General features: G+C 41.9%; 1 protein-coding gene across 4 annotated transcripts in view; it reads right to left on the reverse strand.

Moving 5' to 3' along the window:
* ccser2a (coiled-coil serine-rich protein 2a) overlaps positions 1-21454 on the reverse strand; it is a 39980-nt gene that overhangs the window by 17247 nt on the left and 1279 nt on the right. For all 4 annotated transcript variants that reach the window (XM_025060726.1, XM_025060725.1, XM_008321617.3 and 1 more), the window contains exons 2-4: positions 10731-12148; positions 10364-10575; positions 1795-1888 (exon numbers count right to left, since the gene is read on the reverse strand). In XM_025060726.1, coding sequence (XP_024916494.1) covers positions 1795-1888; positions 10364-10575; positions 10731-12105 — 1681 coding nt within the window. In that variant the 5' untranslated portion in view covers positions 12106-12148. The remainder of the gene's footprint in view (positions 1-1794; positions 1889-10363; positions 10576-10730; positions 12149-21454) is intronic.

Raw genomic sequence — 21454 nt, forward strand, 5'->3', positions numbered from 1 at the left:
CTCTGGAGAAGTGGGTAAAAATACTTCACCCCCGGTGTCACAGCACGGCAGCAGGCGGTCTGTGCCACACGCAAAAACAACTCCATTTCAGCTCAGTGAAGACGTCCTCTCTGAGGGAAGACGACAGGCAAGAATATTCCGAGCAGAGACGAAAAAATTCCTCAATGTGGGAGACGGAAAGTGGAAAAGAAACGACTTGTTGTCCAGTCAGCTGTTTAGCAGTTCAAGCAGCCAGAGAGGAATCAACTCAGACTCTCTCTCTCTCTCTCACACACACACATTGCTTAGTTCTGTTTGTTGACAGCCTTGTTTTTCTGGGAACTCCCTGGGAACTGGAGCTGTGGTGGGAGAGTAGCTGAGGTTTTCATCCAAGTTTTGGTAGTCACCCTCTCTCTCAGGGAGGGACGGGAGGGAAGGGAGGGAAACTGGGGCCTCTCTCCTGTCAGGGGACATGGCAGCTGGATGAAAACACTGCACCAGGACAGAAAAGACTCGCACTCTCTTTCTCTTCTTTGTTTTGCTGTGAGACTTGGGGTGTCTTCGAGGGGAGGGGGGGTTAGTCTCCATGTCACATCTTACACCTCCGGTCCAGCCTTAGGGGAGTGGACTAACTGGACTTCACAGACTTCACACACTCCTGCCAGAGACACAGGCTGGAGCCGTGACAGCACCGACTATAAATATCCCTTTCCAAAAACAGAGCAGGAACAGGTTACACTTCCATTCAAACTCCAGCCCCCTCACTCTGACCCCCACCCTGGAAATAAAACAACTTCCTGTGAAACCTTCAAGAAAATTAAAAATAAGGAAAAAGTCTTTATCCTCCATCTTTGATCTTTTCTCTCTAATAAAACAAAAAAGAACCAAACCGTAGAAACCAGACTAAAGTATTTGGTCGTTTTTTTTCTTTTTCTTTCTCCAAAACATACTGCTGCCAACAGAACCACAGCCAGGGTACACAGCCTTCCTTGGCTCAGTTGGGCTGAGTTAAAACCAGCTGCTTAGACAAAACAGGTAACAACCAGCAGGGGGAGACGGGTTCTGACCCAGTGTTGGAGACAAAGTCCTCCTCTCCGGCCTCTACAGTGGGGTCTCAAGGTTTTCTCCTCCAGCTGCCCATAAACTTCAGACACTAACACAGGTGAATTTATAGAGACATTACATGAAGTTTTCACCCCGCCCCCCCTTGACAACCTGAACGGACGACGCTGCGAAGTCACAGCTTTGCTTTGTGTTGTGTAAAAATAGAACGATGTGTGATTGCTGACTGAGGTAATGAGGGTGCAGCAGCGACGACACCGTCACCGTCACAATCAGCAGCGATGTAAACTGTGATCTCCTGCTGAGACTGTGTTCGCGTTAACACGGAGAACCTCAGCAGAGGTGGAACTTCACCGCGTCGTTTACAGCCGGTGATTTAGTGACTCTCCATCCTCAGAGCGGCACAACACTGTTGTTCATCCCTGAGATTTTAACTGATACAGCAGAGACAAATCCCACTCCCCTACCCTCAGGGGGGGCCTGATTAACGCAACACTGTGGAGGAATTCTGCTGACAAAGGCAGGCTTAAACCTCGCTAATGCATTCATTTACAATTATGAACATAGCAATTTTGCCGGAGGTGTCGACTTATACAAAATTAATAGACAATCTCCAGTGGAGGAAGCCGCATTAATCGCCATGACCGGTGAATGACCTCCCTGACAAATGTAAATTCTGTGTGGGATAACTGGGATTAGACAGAGTTTCCTGCCTCTGTGTGTGTGTTTGTGTGTGAGTGAGTGTGCGTTCACCGTAGAAATCGTCCTCCAGCAGGTCTGCATCCAACATGAGGTCGTCGTCGTCCAGCTCTCCCGCTGCTCGAGGTTCCAGGTTGTTGATGATATCCTGAGGTCAGACGGACATCAGAGGTAACAGAGTGAAACACTGAGACACACACGAGACACATGTAACAGAGTGAAACACTGAGACACACAAGACACACATCATCATCATCAGTTAATTAAGGCTGTTGTGTTGAACGTTTGTCTAATAAAAAATAAAAAAAAAATTCACAATTAAGTAAAAAACACGACATGACGCCGACTTTTTCCTGTCATTCTAAATCCAAATGTCTACGTCATAATGTGAACTTTTTCAGCACATAATTAATTCAATATATTAAATTTAATTTGGACTTTTTTTCTTATTTATCTCCATGAGTTTTCATGAGGTTTTTTCTAAAAAGTATTAATGTTTGAATTTCTACAACTAAGAGCAGTTTTAATGATGGCTTTTTTTTTCCCAGGAAAAGGTTAAGGAAAAAAAACTGTGACTTGTATATGTTTAAATGAAATGCGTAAATAAAAAAAACTCATTTAACAACTTCAGAAAACATGACAGAAATGTTCAAAGTGAGGACACAGCAAAAATTATTGGTCAATATTTCAAAGCTTTTATTTATATTTCTGCCTAATTCTGTGCTTCAATAAACTGGAATGACTGGATTTTAAATAAATAAATCAAACCTATTAAGTGGTGGAAAAAAAACCTCATCTGTGCCTCATGAATGAGCACAGTTTTATCTTAAGGAAGGAAGGTATAATATTCAGAAAGAAAAAAAAAACACACTGTGTGTGATATTCAAATTAGCATTGAGACAGAAACCTCTGCTGTTTGAAGAGATCAGGATGAAATAAAAAAAATAAAAAACTCGTCTCTCCTTTCACCTCAGCCTCTCTGGATGAAAGGTTCTCTGCGCAGAAGAAGAAGAAGAAACAACACGAGACCACGCCGTTCTTTTACTGAAGGTGAGGCTCTCTCTCTCTCTCTCTCTCTCTCCACAGAAATGTTGAGTGTTACACTCACACATTCTTGGCGTCAGGATCAAGAGAGTAAGTGCATCCTCCTTCTCCGCCCCCCGATAGGTCGACCTTGTGTTACTAAAACCGCCGACATCTTTTTTTCCACCAGTTTTATCATCACGCCTTCGACTGGGTCGGATTTTTCAACCCGTGAAAATCTGAAACTTTCTAAACCAAGATAAAACTCTCTTTTTTTAATTGACCTAATCCTACTGGATTACAGTCCTTAGACCAGACAGAGGAGCATGTTGTAACCTGGGGTCAAAGGTCACCATCCAGAGTTCTATAGATAGGGAATTCTTTTTTTCCAAAATGTTATAATTTTTTTATTCTTGCTGCAAATATTTTACAGACAAGGATAATGAGATTAAATACTGATGAAAACATTCAACATTCGTGGCGAAAGGTCGGACTTTGACCTCTACCCTCGACAACCCGAGTGTGAACGACACATTTGCTCGGTGAAAATTACAGCTGATTCCACAAATCCCGACGCGGCCCATTACTTTCTCTGAGAGTATCTTTTTGGGATCTGTGCTCCACTCGAGGTTTCAGTGGTTTGACTGTAAATGAGCAGCGCAGAAGTCAAAGGAAGCAGCTCCGGCTTTGGCTTCTGTCACACGACTTCAAACACGCACCAACTTCAACAAAAGAAAGTGTCAGGGTGATGTTGTGAGAACGACTGTACTTGTTCCTCTCTTACATTCTTGTTCTGTCCTGAGTCTTTGCCCTTCTGTTTTAAATTCAAACAAAAACTAAAGCAGAGCTAAACCCTCAGGAGTTCAAACGAAGCCTAACTCGTACCATAATCACAAGTATCATAAGTTAATTGAAGGTTAAAAATACTTATAAGTACGGTATAATGTGTACATTTGTTAAATTGTAAATGAAAAAAGGACACTTTGTGTCTTGAGTTTTTTTGTCTTTTTTACTACTAAAATATTCTCTTTAGTTCGTCGTCTCACTGCAGTTTGATTTCGATGTGAAAATTAAACTTTGTTTTTTTTAAAGGACAGATTAATGAAAAAAAAAAAAACATCTTTAAAACCAGGTTTCTTTTCAGTGACAGTAATAAAGGTTTCAAATTTGTCGCGGACGTTGGTCACAGAACGCCGTCGCGTCGTAATAACGTCCGTTCAACCTTCAAGTTACTGAAGGCAGACAGTGAGGCCGAAGAAGTCGGTTTGATTTCTGTTCCATCGTAAACCTTCAAAGAGTCAAAACTTAAACTTTACTTACAAGTTCAAAGGAATCGTTGTGTGTTTGTGTGTGTGTGTGTGTGTGTGTGTGTCAGGCAGACACTGACTGTAGGTGGAATTTCACTCATGAATATTGTAGACTCAGTCACAGAGCTCTGGGTGGAGAAAATCTGTAAACTTGGTGAAATAGTCTGTATTTTTCTATTTCCTTTTCCTTCTCAAATGAAAACTTAAACTGTAATTCTCAGTGGTCTAAAGCCCCCTCCCCCTCCTCCTCCCCTTCACCCGCTCTCCCCCCACAGGTCTGGGGATCTGGCAAACTAAAAGCAATTATTGATCAGGGAAATTAAGATAAATACAAACCCTGCGTTTGCCAAATGTAGCCCCCCGGTGTGAAACTTGGAGAAATAAAATAGAGGGCAGTGAACGCACCACTGATCCCAGATTATACCAATGTTACGCTTCATATATTTTATAAGTCATTACTTTCTTTACTACATCTGACAGGAGTAAAAAGGATATCCAGCTACGGCTCTATCCCTTCCAGGACCTTGTTCCTATTATGCACAGGAACAATAATAGAGGCAGCGACGAGGTTGTAAATGTTTAATTAATTGTCTAATGAGTGATAGCAGCTGCAGAGGCAAACCGAAGGGATGAGCATCAAATCAGCGGAAATGTTCCCCCCCTCAGGTTTACACCTCTTATTTATTTTTGCTGGGATGCTGGATGTTCATTTAAAAAAAAAAACAGAAAGAAAGATCTGAATGTTCACGCTTCACATTTGTATTTGCAGAATGTCTGCACTGTTCACACACACACACTCACAACAGACTGTGCTGTTTATTTATTTACGCTCTACATTAGTGCCATAAAAACAGATAATTCAGTTTGGCTCAACATTTTGGCTTCACTGTTGTCACTGCGGCTGCATTCGCTCCAAAAACTGCTGCTCGTGCCACGACACTCGACTAAAGACTGTTGTTAGTGCTGCTACGGTTGTACTTAACACTGTTGTTAGTGCTGCTAACCACGTTTGTACTACGACCTATTGTTAGCACTGTTAAATTTGTTGACTACATTTGTCGTGGCTGCTGCTGTTATTTTTGCACTTTAAATCTGTATTTACTGCTGCTAAATTTGAACTAATGGTCGGAAAAAAATAACATTAAGAGAAGATTAGTTTGGATTAGTTTAAATTAGAAGTTGTCCTGTTCACACACTAAGTCCGTTCTTCCCAACTTTTTGGGGCTGTGGCAAAAATGTGACAAAATGTAGATGAAATTAATTATTTAAATCTCTAGTTTCAATTAACTCCCTTTTTTTTTTACTCAGTGTGAAACCTGGGCCGGTTTAGTTGAACACAACACTACTACACTCACAGGAATTGAAGAAAAACACACATAAAGATCTTTTCGACAGCAGAGTCTCTCTCTTTTGCAATTTTTTATAGCTATCTGCTGCCACCTAGTGGAGGAAAATGTATCTATTTTTCACACCAATTAAGTGAGATTGGATCATTTTGCCAGACCAGTGGTGCAGCGGTTGAGAATAACTGCACCAAGTCTTGGTCGTCCATAAAACATTTTCTCGTCTACGTCAGCTTTGTTTTCTTATCAGGTAAAAAAAAAAGACACCTATTTAACATTTTCAATTTGCGAAGGGGTGAGCGAGTGTTTTCACCAGGCAGCGCAGTAACGAGCAATAATAAAGCAGGTCATGACTGCGATGTAAAAACTGGAGTGTAGGCTGTAATTTGGAGGGTGACTCAGACCACTGTCATTACAGTGGTGGGAAATTATGCACAAGACTATGAGCTGATGGAGGACAGCACGGAGGGCGTCAGTGACTCAACCAAGCTTTGTTCAGCTTGAAGGGCTGTCGGAGTCAATAAAAATCAAGACAAATAAAAAGCAGGTGAACTCCCGGCCTGATTAATGCCACATCACCACACCGCTCTTTGGCAACATGTTCCATAAACACCTGAACGCTCCGAAGACAAAAGGGCTTAAGCGGCGCGCTTGCTCCGACGCTAATGAACTGACCCGTCTCCACCCGGCTACACAAAAGAGCAAAAGTAGAGACAAAAAATAAATCACGCTTCAAAAAAGAGGCAAAATGACAAACTAGGAGAGGAGAAAAACAAAGAGAGAGAGGATAAGGCCAGATTACTGTAATGATGGTCAAAGAGAAAAACATTTTGGTTTTTTATCCACAAAACCAGTCATTTAAAACTGAGAAAAAGAATCTTAAACAAACTTGTGGAAAGAACAAAGGTATTATCAGGGGAAGAAAAGAAAAAAAAAATTTTTTTATTCCTATTCTTGAAAGTGAAGATTGTTTGATTATTTAACAATTGAAATTCAATTTTAAAAGAGACTTTTTTTTTAACGTTGATCTAATGACAGTTCATCAAATGCTGTGAGTATTTACTTCTCACTCATGTCACAGGATTTTCTGTATATGGGTAGGAAAAAACCTTCTTATTAAGTAAAAAAAAAAAAAGAAAAGCCACAACAACGACAACGCTCCAGTTCTTAACAGGTGTTAACTCGTAGGTTCATTTATTTAGCACAGGGATGTAGCAGCTAGTTCTCTCATCAGCTAATGTGAAACACCTGGTTGAACTTTGTTTTTTTTTCATGTTGTTGACATTTATCACAAACACAGCAACACTGTCATCTCTGTCGTATTTACTTCATGTTCACAATAAGATTATTCTCTGACGGTGAAGGGGAGAAGTTAGTGGACGCTCTGCTAATGTCGGCGACGTGTAATTTTCATCATCTCATGTTCACAATAAGATTATTCTCTTAGGGTGAGGGGAGAAGTTAGTGGACTAACAGTGGAATAATAGTATAATATTATTATAATATTATATATAATAATTATTATTATAATAATATAGAATAATAATAGTGGAAGTAAGTGCACTGCTAATGTCGGCGACGTGTAATTTTCATCATCGATCTTCTTTTCTTAGACGAAAAACTTGGATAATGAGTTGGATAATGAGGATAAGAGCCAATCAGAAGACGGTATGAAGACAGAGGCGGGAATACTCTGGTCCAGTTTCTTGAACGTAACGTTGGAAACTGTGCGGAGCGAAGCAGATAATTAATGTAAACGTAATGTTTGTGTGTGTGTGAGTGTGTGTGTGAACTAGGTATATTTACACACACACACACATAAACACACATATATGAAGACGGCGACAATATGTTAGTACCAGAACAGATGTGATTTTTCTCATTTTCTTCTTCTGACATTTAAAGCAAATGTTAAACACTGCGTGTGTTTCTTGTCGGTGTCTCCGCCTTTTTATAGACGCCCTCTGCTCTGTGTTGTTGCTCATGAGTTACTGGGCAGATCAATTGATCTCAAGTGCTTATACTTAAAGAGTTTGGATAATTAGCTGATGCCCGTCCTCCTGAACTGCACTTGAATGGCTGCGTTACGGTAAACAACCACCATGAGAAGAACCATTCCGTCTCACCAGGCCAGTTCTCTACAGCCGTGCTGCAGTGGTGCATCATGGGAACGTATGGGAAGCAGAGCTAGTCCTCAGCTTAAGTCCAACACAGAGGCGTATGAATGCAGACACAGCTTCGTGCTGCCAGAAATTACTGGCACACGCACAACACGGGCGCACGCGCAATCTCTGTGCCGTTACAAGGATGCACAGTGCCCCCAAGTGGACCGACAGCGCAACTGCAGCGTGGAATGAACACACACACACACAGACCTGAAGATCAAAGTCATTCTATTATCCAGTACAAGACAATATATTTTCTCCACAGAGGTTCTTTCTTTGTTGTCTTTTCTTCTCTCCGTGTGCCATTACTGAATCATTTGTTTTTTCTGATATACTAAGGTTAGATTTGGTGTCGGTTTTTTTCCCCTCATCATGCCATTCAAGACAGAAGGTTTTATTCTCCCGTGAAAGCAGCAGAAGAGCAGTCTCCTGCAGAAAACAACTGTGTCTACCATACATTCAGCAAAGAACAAGGAGATGCACATTAACCAATCACAGATCATGTGTGCGTGGATGAAAACCTGAAAATTCTGTTTCATCCTGGTCACACTAATATAATCCAGTCACAAGTGCTTTGTGACTGGATTATATATGTGGTTTCATCTCCTCACTATAAGAAAGGATTCGCTCGAGGAAAAGAGTGAGGCAGAGCAAACAGATGGACACTGAGGAGGAGAAAGTGGGCGGGGCCAAGAGGGTTGGACGCATCCAATTACAGTAAGTGGGCCCATTTCCTCTAATCGTACGGCTCAGTTAAATATCGCCGAGGCAGATTCCCAATAGAGCGGATCTTCAAACGTCAGCGATCAAACTCTCCGTCCTCCTCTTCAGACTTTAACCTTTCCTCCTGACATTGTTTGGCTTCCACTCGAGCTCAGTGTCAACACTTGGACCGAAGCATCCGTTTCCTCCGTGACAGATGGCTGACAGGAGCGACACAGTCTCATGTGAGATAACTGTGGTGGGACTCTTCACGGGACTTGAAGGTCATGGGATTTTTTTTTTTCTTTTTAAATACAGGTTCAGGGAACTGTTGAGTTTTATTTTAATCTGCTGAAACTGAAACCAATGTGAGTCTTTAGTCCCACTCACAGCAGATTAAACCTAAACCAGTAACAAACTGATTTAACCATGGACAACGTGAAACTGAGAGGACGGCCAAAAATAATATCTGAGGAAGTAGTTTGACATCTCTCTGAATTACAGGGATCATAAAATGGTACAATAACAAACTCCAAATCAGACACAAACACACACACACACACACACATAAACCCTTCCACAGGCTGAACACACCCGTGTGTGTGTACAGTGTGTACATATACGTAGCATTAGTTAGTTTTTGGCTTCATTCTACTTTATAACGTGCAGGTAAAATTCCGTGTCCTGGTGCATTGCCAGTTTGCAATGTTCAGTTTTCACAAGTGTATGCGCTGCCCCCTTGTGGCCATAACGCCAAACTGATAAAAAGGAAAAACAACAAACTCAACTTACTGTCTGAACAAATACAGTAGTCACAGCAGCAGATGTAAAAATAAACTCTCTCTGTCTCTCACACACACACACACGCTGATAATTTTTTACATTTCAGTCTGACTGATTGACTGAAGCATTTTAATACGATTAACGCATCACACTGCAGCTTGCATCGGCCATTGTACGTCAATATCACATGGTATGTACATGTAGAACAAGGCTCATTATATCACCTCTAATCCTCTCTCCTGAGATCAGGTGCCGTGGTACAGGAACACACAGAACCACAGCAGAAAAGCAGAACATCTACATTAACCCACATTTGTGAGAGTGAGAAAAAACTCTTTCTGAGAGCTGGCTGCAGATCAAGAGCTTTAATTCCTTTTCTTTCTTAGTATTTCATTACTGTCACTAATTAACAAAGCAGTGTTAGGGCAAAAGGGTTTCAATTTTTATGACATTAAAATAAATTATAAACCTCTACTATAACAGGTATCTCCCTGTCATCTGACTCAGGTTATTTTAATAAGATTCTAATTTAGAAAGACTAAGTTTCTAAATCTGAACTCTGGAATCAACATTCACCATTTTTAATTCTTTACAGACACAGATACCATTAAATCCAGATGTGAAAAATGATAATTCTGCCAGGAAAAGCAACAGGAGGAATCTGGAATGTGATGTAAATCTCACTGCAAGAATCACAGGGAATGTCTGATAAACAATTGCATTGGATATTTTAATTAGGCAAAGAGAAATGTTTGGGGGTGAATTTTGGAAGAGCTTTTTTTTTTACTGACTATATATATATATATATTTTTTTTTTTTTCTGTCTGTAGCATCTGTGACATGGTTGGAATAAATCCTCCCAATGTCCCAGAACTTTAACTATTCCTCTGTAACCTCTCCTCCTCGAAAACTCTACTGCACTTGGATAAACTCCCTCCTCCGTCAAACTCCAATCTGTCGGAGCTGCGGCAGCTCACGACGCGCCCCGAAATGTTTAGCCTGAGTGCCTGTTTGCGTGCTAAAAAGCTTTGGCTTCGCTCCACTCTTTCTTCTGTTTTAAATTGAGCCACAGATCAATTTGCCAGTTGGCCTTCAGTCAGGACTACGAAGGACACACGAGGTCGTGTGTGCTTCGTGCACTTCCTCATTATTTCACAAAGTGTTGAGTCGTTATTTCACATAAATGATTTGAGTTGAAGTTTAACGATAAAAGACTGAAATATAGTGGGGTCTCCGGGGTCACCACAGCGGCAGACCTCAGCCATTTGACACTGAATTAGGGACTGAAACATGGACTCACCAGGCTGTTGAGCTCTGAGTCATCGTAGCTGTCCAACCGGGGAGTCCCAGGTTCACAGAGAGGCCCGAGACCTTCCTCGTCCCACATGTACGTCCCACCGGAGCTGTTGGAGGGCGACAGCTCCAAAGATGAAGCCTCGGGGTTTTCACCGAGATCGGAACACGAAACCAGTGGTTCCTGGGAGTCCTGTATCGGACTCTGTTCTTCACACCCTGGAGGTAACGAAGGAGAAAGTTGAAGAAGGTAAAGAACTTTTGGATTAAATAAAAAAAATGACATAAAAAAAGAGTGGAACTCTTTACCTCTCACGTCTGTAGTTTCCTTTGGATTAAATAAAAAATGACTTTTTTATTTATTTATTTTTTACCTCTCACGTCTGTAGTTTCTAAGTCAATGTTTTGGTGAGTTTGGGTGATGTCACCGTCCTTCCTGTTGTCAGGTGTGTCCCCGTCACTGAGCACATCGCCCAAACTGTCCAGGTCATCTATGAACTCTTCACTGGTCTCACCTCTGTCCACAGATGAGGCAGAGGAAATAGACATGTCCTCCAGGGTCTCACTTCCTGCGTGGACTGAGCTCTGCCTGAGTGGAGAGCTTCCTTCACTGTCACTCTGAAAGTTGTTCTTCTCAGCGTCAACAGGAGGTTGAAGGTTCAACGGCTCCGGAGCAGTTGAAGGTCTAACGTCCCCCTTCACCTTCCCCGGGAACAGAGGTTTCTGCTGCTTCGACTGAACAGATCTGGCCAGCTTGAAGCCCAAAGACCCCCCGTTGCTGTTGACTGATTTAGTCAGCAGGCAGCTGGGGAACAGAGGCTTCTTCAGGGCACTCAGAGAGGGGGGGGCCGCAGTAACCAGGGAGGTGTTTTGTGAAGAACTTCGGCTGTTGTTATTTCCTTCCTTCAACGTACCATCTGGATCGTCTAAACTCTCCAGGTTACCGTTCAGGCCCCCGAGTCTCAAACCCACTCTCCCGTTGCTCAGCTGAGGTGGTTTAAGGAAGGAACTACGAGGAGGTCGGAGCTGAGTGTTGGCCAGAGGTTTGGCTAGTTCCACGGCCCGATTGAAGGAGAAGGACCGCGTCATGGTCTGGTTGCTGGGAGAGGGAACCTGCTTGATGTGACTGAAGCTATGTGATCGCACTATATTGTCCAGAGCCACGGTTGGATCACTGAACTGGGAGAGGCTGTCCTGGGAACTGCTTCTAGAAGCGCTGGTTCCTAACTTTGGTCGGGCAAGGCGGGACTCAGACCCGGTCCTGGCAGACATGTATGAACCGTTTTGAGCCATTTTGGACCCGCTTTTTAAAGTGCTTTGGCTGAGCTTGGTTTCTGCTTTGGGACTCGTCTTTGACGGCTGTTTGTCGACGGCCTTAGGATTTGCTACGGTGGCCACTGACAAACCTGACCGGTGAATCTTAGGGGTGCCTGGACACCCGCTCTTCAACTGCTTTGCCAGAGAAGGAAGCTGTGTGTGAGCCTTCTCTGCTTCTCTGTTCGGAGGGTTCACGGGGTTAGTGGTAGGGCCGACCCCTCCCTCACCTCTTTTCCATTTCAAGGAAAAACCGGACGAACGAACCCCACCATTGGGCTGTGACCCTGCAGGAGTGGCTTTAGCGTCTGGAGCCGGGGTCGATGGCTGTGTGGAACCATTGCACACAACATTAGGACCGCAGCTTGAGAAACGTCCACCGAACTTAGGCAGCCTGGAAACCATGGCAAATGTTACGGATGCCTTTTCTTCCATGAGATTCAAACCAAGGCAGAGAGGACCGGGGAATCACATGAGACTAGAGGAACAAACAGAAAAGAAGAGACAAGGACATAGGTTAGGCCTAGTCAGTAGTTAGTACCTTTTTTATTACTTCTTAAAGTAAATTCTTAAGCCACTTTAACCACCTGAGCAGAGCAGAAATACACCTGCTGGTCACATGACGATACGTTTAAGGATCACTGACTGTGAGGAGCATTAGGTAATAATCCTTCAGGCTTAGTGTGCGACTTTAGACTCTGTCACGCAGATCTGTCTGAACTACATTTACACAGTGACATCAAGCCAAACTGCTCACTGACTTTTTTTAAAGCTACAGACATTTGATCGTCAAGGCGACAGGATGTTAAAATAGGCACAATAAAAAATGTGTTTTGTGATTCATATTTCATAGAAAACGCCAGTAAAGCTCGGCCACACAGATGTCTAAATGTTTAAAAAAGTTTTTGTGAGCAGCTCCAAATATATTCATGTCCCAAGGAACAGACAAACAGAATGACAAATGGCTTGACCGATGCACAACTGTTGAGTACGTAGGTGGTAATGAGGCAATTATTTTGTGATGGCAAATGTGATGATCTTGGTTGGCACCCAATTATTATTTCACCCAGGGCATCGAATTGGATACAGCTCATCATTCTGGCTATAATTGTTTCTATATCAGCTTAAAACTGTGAACCTACACCATATGCATATTAACACATTAAAGAAACGTCTGTGGGTTTAAATTGTTTTTTTCCCACGTGCGATGCGACCTGAAGCTGGCGGCAGATTCAGGCTCTAACTTGTCTGTGCCAACAAAAACAACAGGTACATGAGAAGACAACGCCTGCCGGGCAAAGAACCAGCGCCGGGAAAACGGCCAATTCACTGGGAACAGTGAATGGAGGATGCAGAACATATATGAAGCCAGCAGGGGGAGAACACAAAGCTGCTTCCATTCACTCACTGTGGCGTCGGTTTAATTCCACACAGTTTGTGACAAAAGTGCATGAGCGGCTTCGGCCAAAAGTTAGGAATTTAAAAAATCATTGACATTTATGCAGTATGGACTAAGAATGAAGCAAACTGTGACAATCACAGAAATCTCCACACACTGTAGAAATAATCCTCATGACTCCAGAGAGTCGGGGGAGGGGTATTAAGGTTCTGATGTGGGTATTCAAACCACATATACTCTATGACACCAAGCTGCCCCACATTTCCAAGCGCTTACTCACCCTCCACCCTCAGTCCTCTGGCCATCCCACTATGCTAATCTGCTTCATCGACGCACACGTAAAAATCAGGTCAATACATGCAGACAGCACAGACGACGCCTCTCAACAACTGTGGTCTGTGGATTCAAAGGGCAGTTTCTGTCTGAGTCACAAAAAAAAATGTCTTATTCATATCCAGAATCACAAAAACTATTTTATTTTCCAAAGTTCACATCAACACATAAACCACCTCCTTGGTAACTGACACACCATCAAAAAGAAAAACACAGTGACCATCTGTCAAACGCTCACATGTGAAGGTCTGATGCTCCACCCATGAGTACGATAGGGTAAATAAACACCAGACAAAGAGCTGCTGCTTTGTATATACCACAGCAACACAAGCATAAACACACATTATGCTGATGATGACACGGTTTCAGAGCGTAATGAAACAGTGGCGTTACATAAAGAAAAAGATTAGCCTTGTTTCTTTAATAATTCATTGTAATGACTTTGGTGGTGGTTTACTGAAAGTCTGATCTAATCAACAGAGAAAACACTCGAGTGGAGAAGGAAAACAAAGTGAGCAGACAGCTCTAAAGCAGACGATGACGGAGACGGACGGAGATGGAGAGACATCATTTAGTCCTTTTTACCACAGATATCTTTTCCTGGACTCAGTCTAACAGGAAATGGAAGCTTTCCGTCTCACTGGCAGCGAGGCCGTTCGGCCTTATTTAATTTCCACCAGTGGACAGATACGACAGAAATCACTTTGCGGAGACAGAAGGAAGTTTAAAACAGAGTGTGCAGGAGTTAGAGTTTCCCTTAATCTACTGGCTGAAAAATTCACTTTAGGCATGTGTGTGTGAGTGAGTGTGTGTGAGTGAGTGTGGGGGCAGACGGTCCAAAAACATTCTCCAGAAGCAGGAGGATGGATGCCCATCCGGAGCAGCCTGAGGGCAATGATCAATTGGGTTAGTGGGTCCACGTATTATAAAAATGGAGGTCCACAGATCCCCATCATTACAAACTGCAGTTGGAGTATAACCCCCCCCACACCCCACCCACCCGAGCCTCTGTCAGCCTGGATTCATCATTTCCCTCATTGAGTTCTTCCCACTGTGGAAGGATTAAGGTCAGGAGGTCATTTGACTTTATCCACACTGACCTCAGAGAAGGATGTGCTGCTGGTTTCCTGTGTTTTACAGGAATTATTAATACACATGACGTTCAACAAGAGAAAAACAAGAGAAAAATGTACTTCATTGAGTGCACAAAATATCATGCAAGTTATACGCAACATGAACAGCTTCTCAGTATTTGTTGCAGTATTTCCTCTTAATTCATTTTAACTTAATTATTTTCTTATTTGTTTAAATATAAATATATTTCTTGCTGAATAAAATATGAAAGGAAAATGAAAAAAAGAAAATCTCTCACAGACTTCCTGCAGTTTTTTTTTTTACTACTATTGTTTATAAGAACTTTTGTAATTAAAAAAATACACCAGGAATATTTGACTGAGAAAGTGCTGTAGTATATTAATATGGTATCGTGAAGCAAAATAATGCAGTATCTCAATGTAACAACAGAGATTGTACCTGTACAAATTCAACATGTGCAGAACAACCGGAGAAGACGACACACAAAGTCTGTGAAAAATGACTGAATCCCCTGTCGCCTCGTCTTAACCAAACTGCAGCCTAATTCAACATGCGCTGGCCGAGGCCAGTGTCTCAGTGGAGTAATAAGTAGAGCAGTCATCTGGACAGGGAGGTGGTGGCCCACGGCCGGCTCCCTAAAGAGATTAACAGAGTGCCATTAAAGCAGGCTAATGGAATGAGGCGTGGATGAAAGCAACACTGATGCTGGGTTAATGTGTATTGAGTGAAAGCAATACTGGGCCGAGCTGCTGTGATGCTGTGCTGCAAATCTAATGAGACAGCACTGAGCCCTGGGTGATGCTGGGTAATGCTATAAGGTAGATCAAATAACAAAAAAAACAAAAAAACATAAAGAGGGGAGTGAGTGTGAACAAGTCCAAATAAGTTCATCTGTACCATGTCAGGTACAACTGTGGAAGTACATGAGCAGTGACAGGTGTAGCATGTCGTAAACATAGATCCAAATATTATCAAAAACATATAGAGAAGTAGCCGTGTGACATAGTTGAAGAAGTTAATTGAATTCATTATAGGTTTAAATAATTGCATTTATTAATTAATTTATTTTTTATAATTTCATAATTTTTTTCCTGCACATCCTCCGACATTTCAAATACCAGACATACTGTATGTCAGCATTACTGCCATCTACAGGGCAAACTTTGTGCATTAACATTAGTAGTGTGCCAAAAATGAGTGAACTGCATAAATATTTTGCATTTTTAACATGTATTTTCTTCTATAATTATATAACTTTTAGCTTTTTTTTAATTATTTTTTTCTATCTTGTGCTGTAAACTGGAATAATCAACAGAAATGTCTCCCTTCAATCTATCTGTGCTTTTGCAGAGCCCCAAAATCTAAACCTGTTAATGTACAAAGTGAAGAACCTTCCAGAATGTTGCAGTTACAATCCTTTCAGTCCAACTTTGTCCTTGCCTTTTATTAATACAGAAAAACTAAACACAAACTGCTAACATTTGACTGACAGAAGCGTACATTAAAAACCCCCAAACGACTGACAGAAGCGTACATTAAAAACCCTCAGCTCCAGGTTTTCTTGCAAAGTAAAATACGAAAATATTACCTTGACACAGTGTTAGTCGTGTCAGTCAGAGGCGCCCACTTTAAACCATAACGTAAAATGTCTTTTCACTCTCAGTTTCAGCTTCATCATCTAAACTGAAACTCCGTCTCTGCCCCGGGAGAACGGTGTGAGGATCTTCTTGCTCCCTGGTACGCCAAACATGTGCCTGGGAATATGAAACTGGACATGTGTGTGTGTGTGTGTGTGTGTGTGTGGTATGTGCCTGTGGGGAATGAAAACTGGGATTTCGTGGGTGTGGGGATTACTTGATAGGGTATTATTCAGGAGTCACACCCAGACAAATGCAATAAGAGAACGTGTTTTTGAGAAAAAGAAATGAGAGAAAGTCCTTTAAAAATGGAGCACTCCACGGATACGATGTGTTCACTGACACGCGCTCCGGATGTGAAGAGGAAAAACACGTCATCCTCCGGATACTGGGAAATGTATTGACAAGGTAAAGTAGTTCCATATGAAACTAATGTCCTCTAATACAGTGAGATCACCGGAGGGTTTAACGCAGACATTTAGCTCCATATGAAAACTGACTCCAGTGGGGGAACTGTTGAGCATCTCATAAAGATAAAGCGTGTGTTCAATATCCCTGCTCTCATCCCAAGCTTTACAGCGTACTGGTTTCAGTCAGTGGAGAGCTAAGTGCCGACAGTAAAACCACACAAACATCACCGGTTCCTCAATATCTGCGCTTTATGATGGTCTGGGATGTGACACGCCTGAACGAAGCGTGGCGTGGAGCCTGGACTAAACTGCCGCACAACTGTCTGAGTCGGTTAAAGTAGATGAAGAATCATTTACACACAGCGCAACTTGTAAAAGTCACACAGCCCCGCCCCCAAAAGACAGGGAGGTCAAGGTGTTAAAACCAACTGGTTCCTTTTTAATTCATGAAAAAACAGAAGTTTAAAAATTGTTTTTAACAGCAACACCATCTCTCTCACCATCTTTGTCGTGTACACATGACTGTCCACCTCAACAGCACAGTTTTGTTCCAACGTTGTAGATTTGTTTTTGTTTTTTTTAACATGCAGCAGAATCCAACAACTTCCCAGAGATGCAGGATATTATCATATCTGTGTAGAAGCACAAAAATGTCCTAAACAGACTAAATACAGATGTCATGACGGTGAAATACAGTCATCACAAGTCTCCATAGGGTCCTTTGACTCATCCCTGAAAATAGTTCTGCCACAACCTTTCCAGGGAGAGGGAATGACGCCAAGCAGCAGCCATCCTGATCCAAGTCACCGCCTCAGCACAGCTGTCCACGCAGCTATCACCGTAATCACATTTCTCCTAAAACTCAGCAGCGTCTGCAGCACATACTGTAGAGCACACTGATCCAAAGCCCGTGCCTGTCTGCTCATCCTTATATGACCCAGCGATGAGCCGCTCTGTGACAGTGCTGCAGTGCTGTCGACAGCTCTTTTCACACCTGACGCTTTCACAGCAAGTCCCGTGTCTTAGCTGTAAACACTGGAGTTCACCTGACTGTAAATCACCTGCAGTGGGCCACACGCTTGCTGACATTATTATCTTTTTATGTGTGTGACAACTGCATTAACTGTATCCTAGCATTGTGTCGTGACTGTCAAGTGTAATAAAGTTAAGCAAAAGTTAGCATCTCCACTGAGTCGAAGACAATAAAATAAAAATAAACCCAAATGTACTTTTTTACTTTTCTACTGCTCACAAACTCATCTGTCCATGTGATTCATGTTTTTCTCCTGTAATACACAAAAACAAACAGCGGAATAAAACACGAACGGAGGAAGAAAATCAGGAAGTACAGAAGGTGGGTTTTACAACATGTCATAAAGACTGCAGCGATAAGAGGAGTGGATGTTAATGCAGTCGAAAATGAAACTTAAAAAAATAAATCATTTTTTAAGAATAATCAGATTAGAAACAAGTTTCACAGATTACCTCTTCTACAGAACAATGCACAGCACAGTGTGTTACAGCAGTTTTAATCCTTTACATGCATGTTCTGTCACATGACTCAAAATAAAACACACACAACCAAGAGAGACTCTGGGTCAGATAAATACGACCAAGGTTGCAGCTGTCGTCTGCTCATTTCTATCCAATACCAAAACAATGACATCTTCAACTCACTCGACCAATCACAGCTCAGCTGTCAAATTATTTGGATCAAGAAAGAATCTCAAAATAATTGCAAATATGTGCAGTTCCTGTACAACCAACCTCCAGTCCGAAATCTAAACGCAACACAAAAATAAACCAATGAATGTTTGCATGTTAATTGTTAATAAAAAAAAAATCGTTACAGCGCTGTAGAATATTGATACAGTATGTGTATCAATATTTACTTACCCTTCTTCACTTTTGATATAGATGTGTATCAATATTTACTTACCCTTCTGACAGTTGATATACAGTATTTATGGCATGGTATTTGAGTGGACTGTTCAAATAAGGTTACAATGAACAGGAAGTGGGACGATGGAAAGGAAACGCAGCTGGTACCTTTTAAATCCCATACTGGATGGGTTTCTTCACTGTAAATGAACAATGAACTTTTTGTTTTTAGGTCAACATCCTCTTTGTCAAACTCCCCTTGTTTCCTGTCTCCTTCCTTTTCTCATCCAATCCTTTTTCCTTCTCCCCCTCATCCCTCACTCCTTTCTCAGGCTGCATAGAAATATTAAGACTGGGACGGAAAAGTTAAAAAAAAAAAGAGCAACGGATTTTACTTTGAATAACACTTTGTTCATCACTGAATGTCTCTGTGACTCCTCTGATCAACCTGGACTGTGTGTTTATTCAAATGGGTGAGACTTTTCTGCCTCACCTTCAGCTCTACGCAGATGTTCACGGCTGTTTCCCGTGACATGTTCAATATTCCAACACAGAGTTCTGAATGAAAGTGTATGTGTGGACACCAGGGTGACTTCTCTCACTGACAGTGTCAGGTGTCACACTGGCCTCGAGCTGTGAGGAATAATTACATGTGGAATTGATTACATTACATAGCAGACATCCGAGTCCAACTCATCTCAACCCTGACCCGCTATTGCATCAGCCCACGAAAAAAACAAGTCATCCCCGTGTCAACTCAGGTCACAGTTGGTTGCTGAAAATCCCAATTTCAAATCAACTGCCCTCCACTAAAATAAAACACAAACATAAAACAACAGGGATGAAAAATATCAAAATACCACCACTGTACAGCATGAAAATCACAGTTGGTTGCTGAAAATCCCAATTCCCAACAAACTGCCCTCCACTAAAATAAAACACTATATAAAAAATAAAATAAAATAAAAATAAATAAACACAAATAAAACAATCAGCAGATGACTATGAAAAAAAAAAGATAGTCAGAGCTGTTGAAGAAGATCTTTGTGAGTGTCTTTCTTCAATTTCTGCCAGCGTCTATTGGGGTTGTCTTCAACTTAACAGGCCAAGATGTTAATCAATTATGAGGTCATTTAAACTAGAAGATTGTTATATTTCATTACATATATTTTTGTGAGATTTTTGTTTGGTGAAAAGGTTGGGAAAAAAAACTGCTCAACAGTGTGAACTCACTGTGACATTTTTTTTTTTTAAACTGATTTAAATTTTACAGTTAACAAGAACACCTGTCCCAGGTTCCTGATCCTAAGGCCATAAAATCAATTTAATGTTCCACGACTCTAACAATCCTAATTTTAAATTACCTCAAAATGAGAAAACACATCTGCCAAATTGTCCCTGATTAATGTGCAATAAAAAAAAAACAGCGTACTCAACGACCCAGCAGACATTTCTGAACCGCCTTCGTGGGAAAAGCCAAGTTATCAATAATGTTGAGGGTGGCAGCTCTCTTCACATCATCCTGGTCTCAGTGCCAGGATTTAGTGCCGACCAGCAGAGGATGATGTGGAACCGTTCTGACCATAACTGTTCCATCTGTGCTCTCCTGAAACAGAAACAACTGTTCCTTTTACCTCTGCAATAACTGCCATCATCCATCCAGTTAGACTGTACAGTGAAACATCTGCTGCTGCTAAACTTTACAAAGGCTTCCTAACAAATTCTACTCCCCAAACGTCCTGAACTAACACCACCAACGCAGCTGGCATTTTAATTTAAAAACTGTTTTTTTTTTCCTGGCCATTATTCTTCATTATTCTTCAGCCTGTTTATGTTGGCTTGGTGTGAATTGTCCAAGCGTGAGTAAAACAGGGCCTGAGCGTGAATGTGAGAGTGAATCCGAGTGTGAATGGTTGCTGTTGTGATGCACTGAGCATAAGTCAGAGATAAAAACAGGTGTGAAACACATACATCAACCTGCTGTTACAGCAATATACAAAGAATACAAACATATTTAGCTATGTTGATTTATCTAGATTAATCATGATTAACTGTAATGAATCCACAACTACTATGTGAATAATATGATTTAAAACTGTAATGATTGACAGCCCAAATATACATTTTAATTCTTCTCATCTCATCAACAGTAAATGTTTCCTTCTAAATGTCCAAGTTCAAATGTGGCCTCTTGTTTCTCTGAGGATTCTGTCTGTAAACTCTGCTCCACACTGGTCTATTCAAAGCCGACCAACATCTGTGGACCTGACCATGGAATGGCAAAACTGATAAGTGGAGATAAAAATAGCTTCAATGACAGACATCACACAGAGAGGGAGTGAAACTGAAGGAGGAGAGAGCACAGAACGACCGGGCTACTGTGTCAAAGTCAAACGAAACCACATGGTTTCCAGCATCGCACCACCAAACGTGACCGTGCAGAAAGTTAGGAAAAACCACAGGGTTTGATCCTGGATGACCTCAAAAAAAAAAAAAGACAGCCAGACAACACACACACCCACAGTCCACACAGAGCTGTCACACACCAGACTGGACATACTGGGGGGTCTTCAGTGAACAGGTGTACGGCAGTCAGCTGCTGTTGCGGGAGAGTCCCATTGTAAACACACCCTCGGTTACGGAGCTGCTCCAGGACCCTGGCAGACAAGTGATGAAGGAACACACACATTGATCTGCGTGTTTAAACACAGCCCAGCCCAAACAGTGGGTCACCAGAGGAGTGGAGCTCTGCCCTGTCTGACCATCTGTCAGTCACCGTCACACTCACAACCAACTCACAAATCCACTGACAGATGCTTCAGTTATTCAGGTATAAAAAAATCTCCTGAACAACAGTGAGACTTTTCCCTCATTCACTTATCTTGAGAAGCCACGTTGTAAACAGTAAACAAAAATGTTACGTAAAAAGCCTGGAGGTCAACGTTCACGGTACGGTGGGTCTCTGAGGGAGGGATTGTTGTGGCCGTGGGAGGGCAGGGGGTGGAGTGATGTGATGTGGGGGTAAAATA

This window comes from Cynoglossus semilaevis, chromosome 12 (assembly GCF_000523025.1).
Source record: "Cynoglossus semilaevis isolate Cse_v1.0 chromosome 12, Cse_v1.0, whole genome shotgun sequence".
Taxonomy (NCBI): Eukaryota; Metazoa; Chordata; class Actinopteri; order Pleuronectiformes; family Cynoglossidae; genus Cynoglossus; species Cynoglossus semilaevis.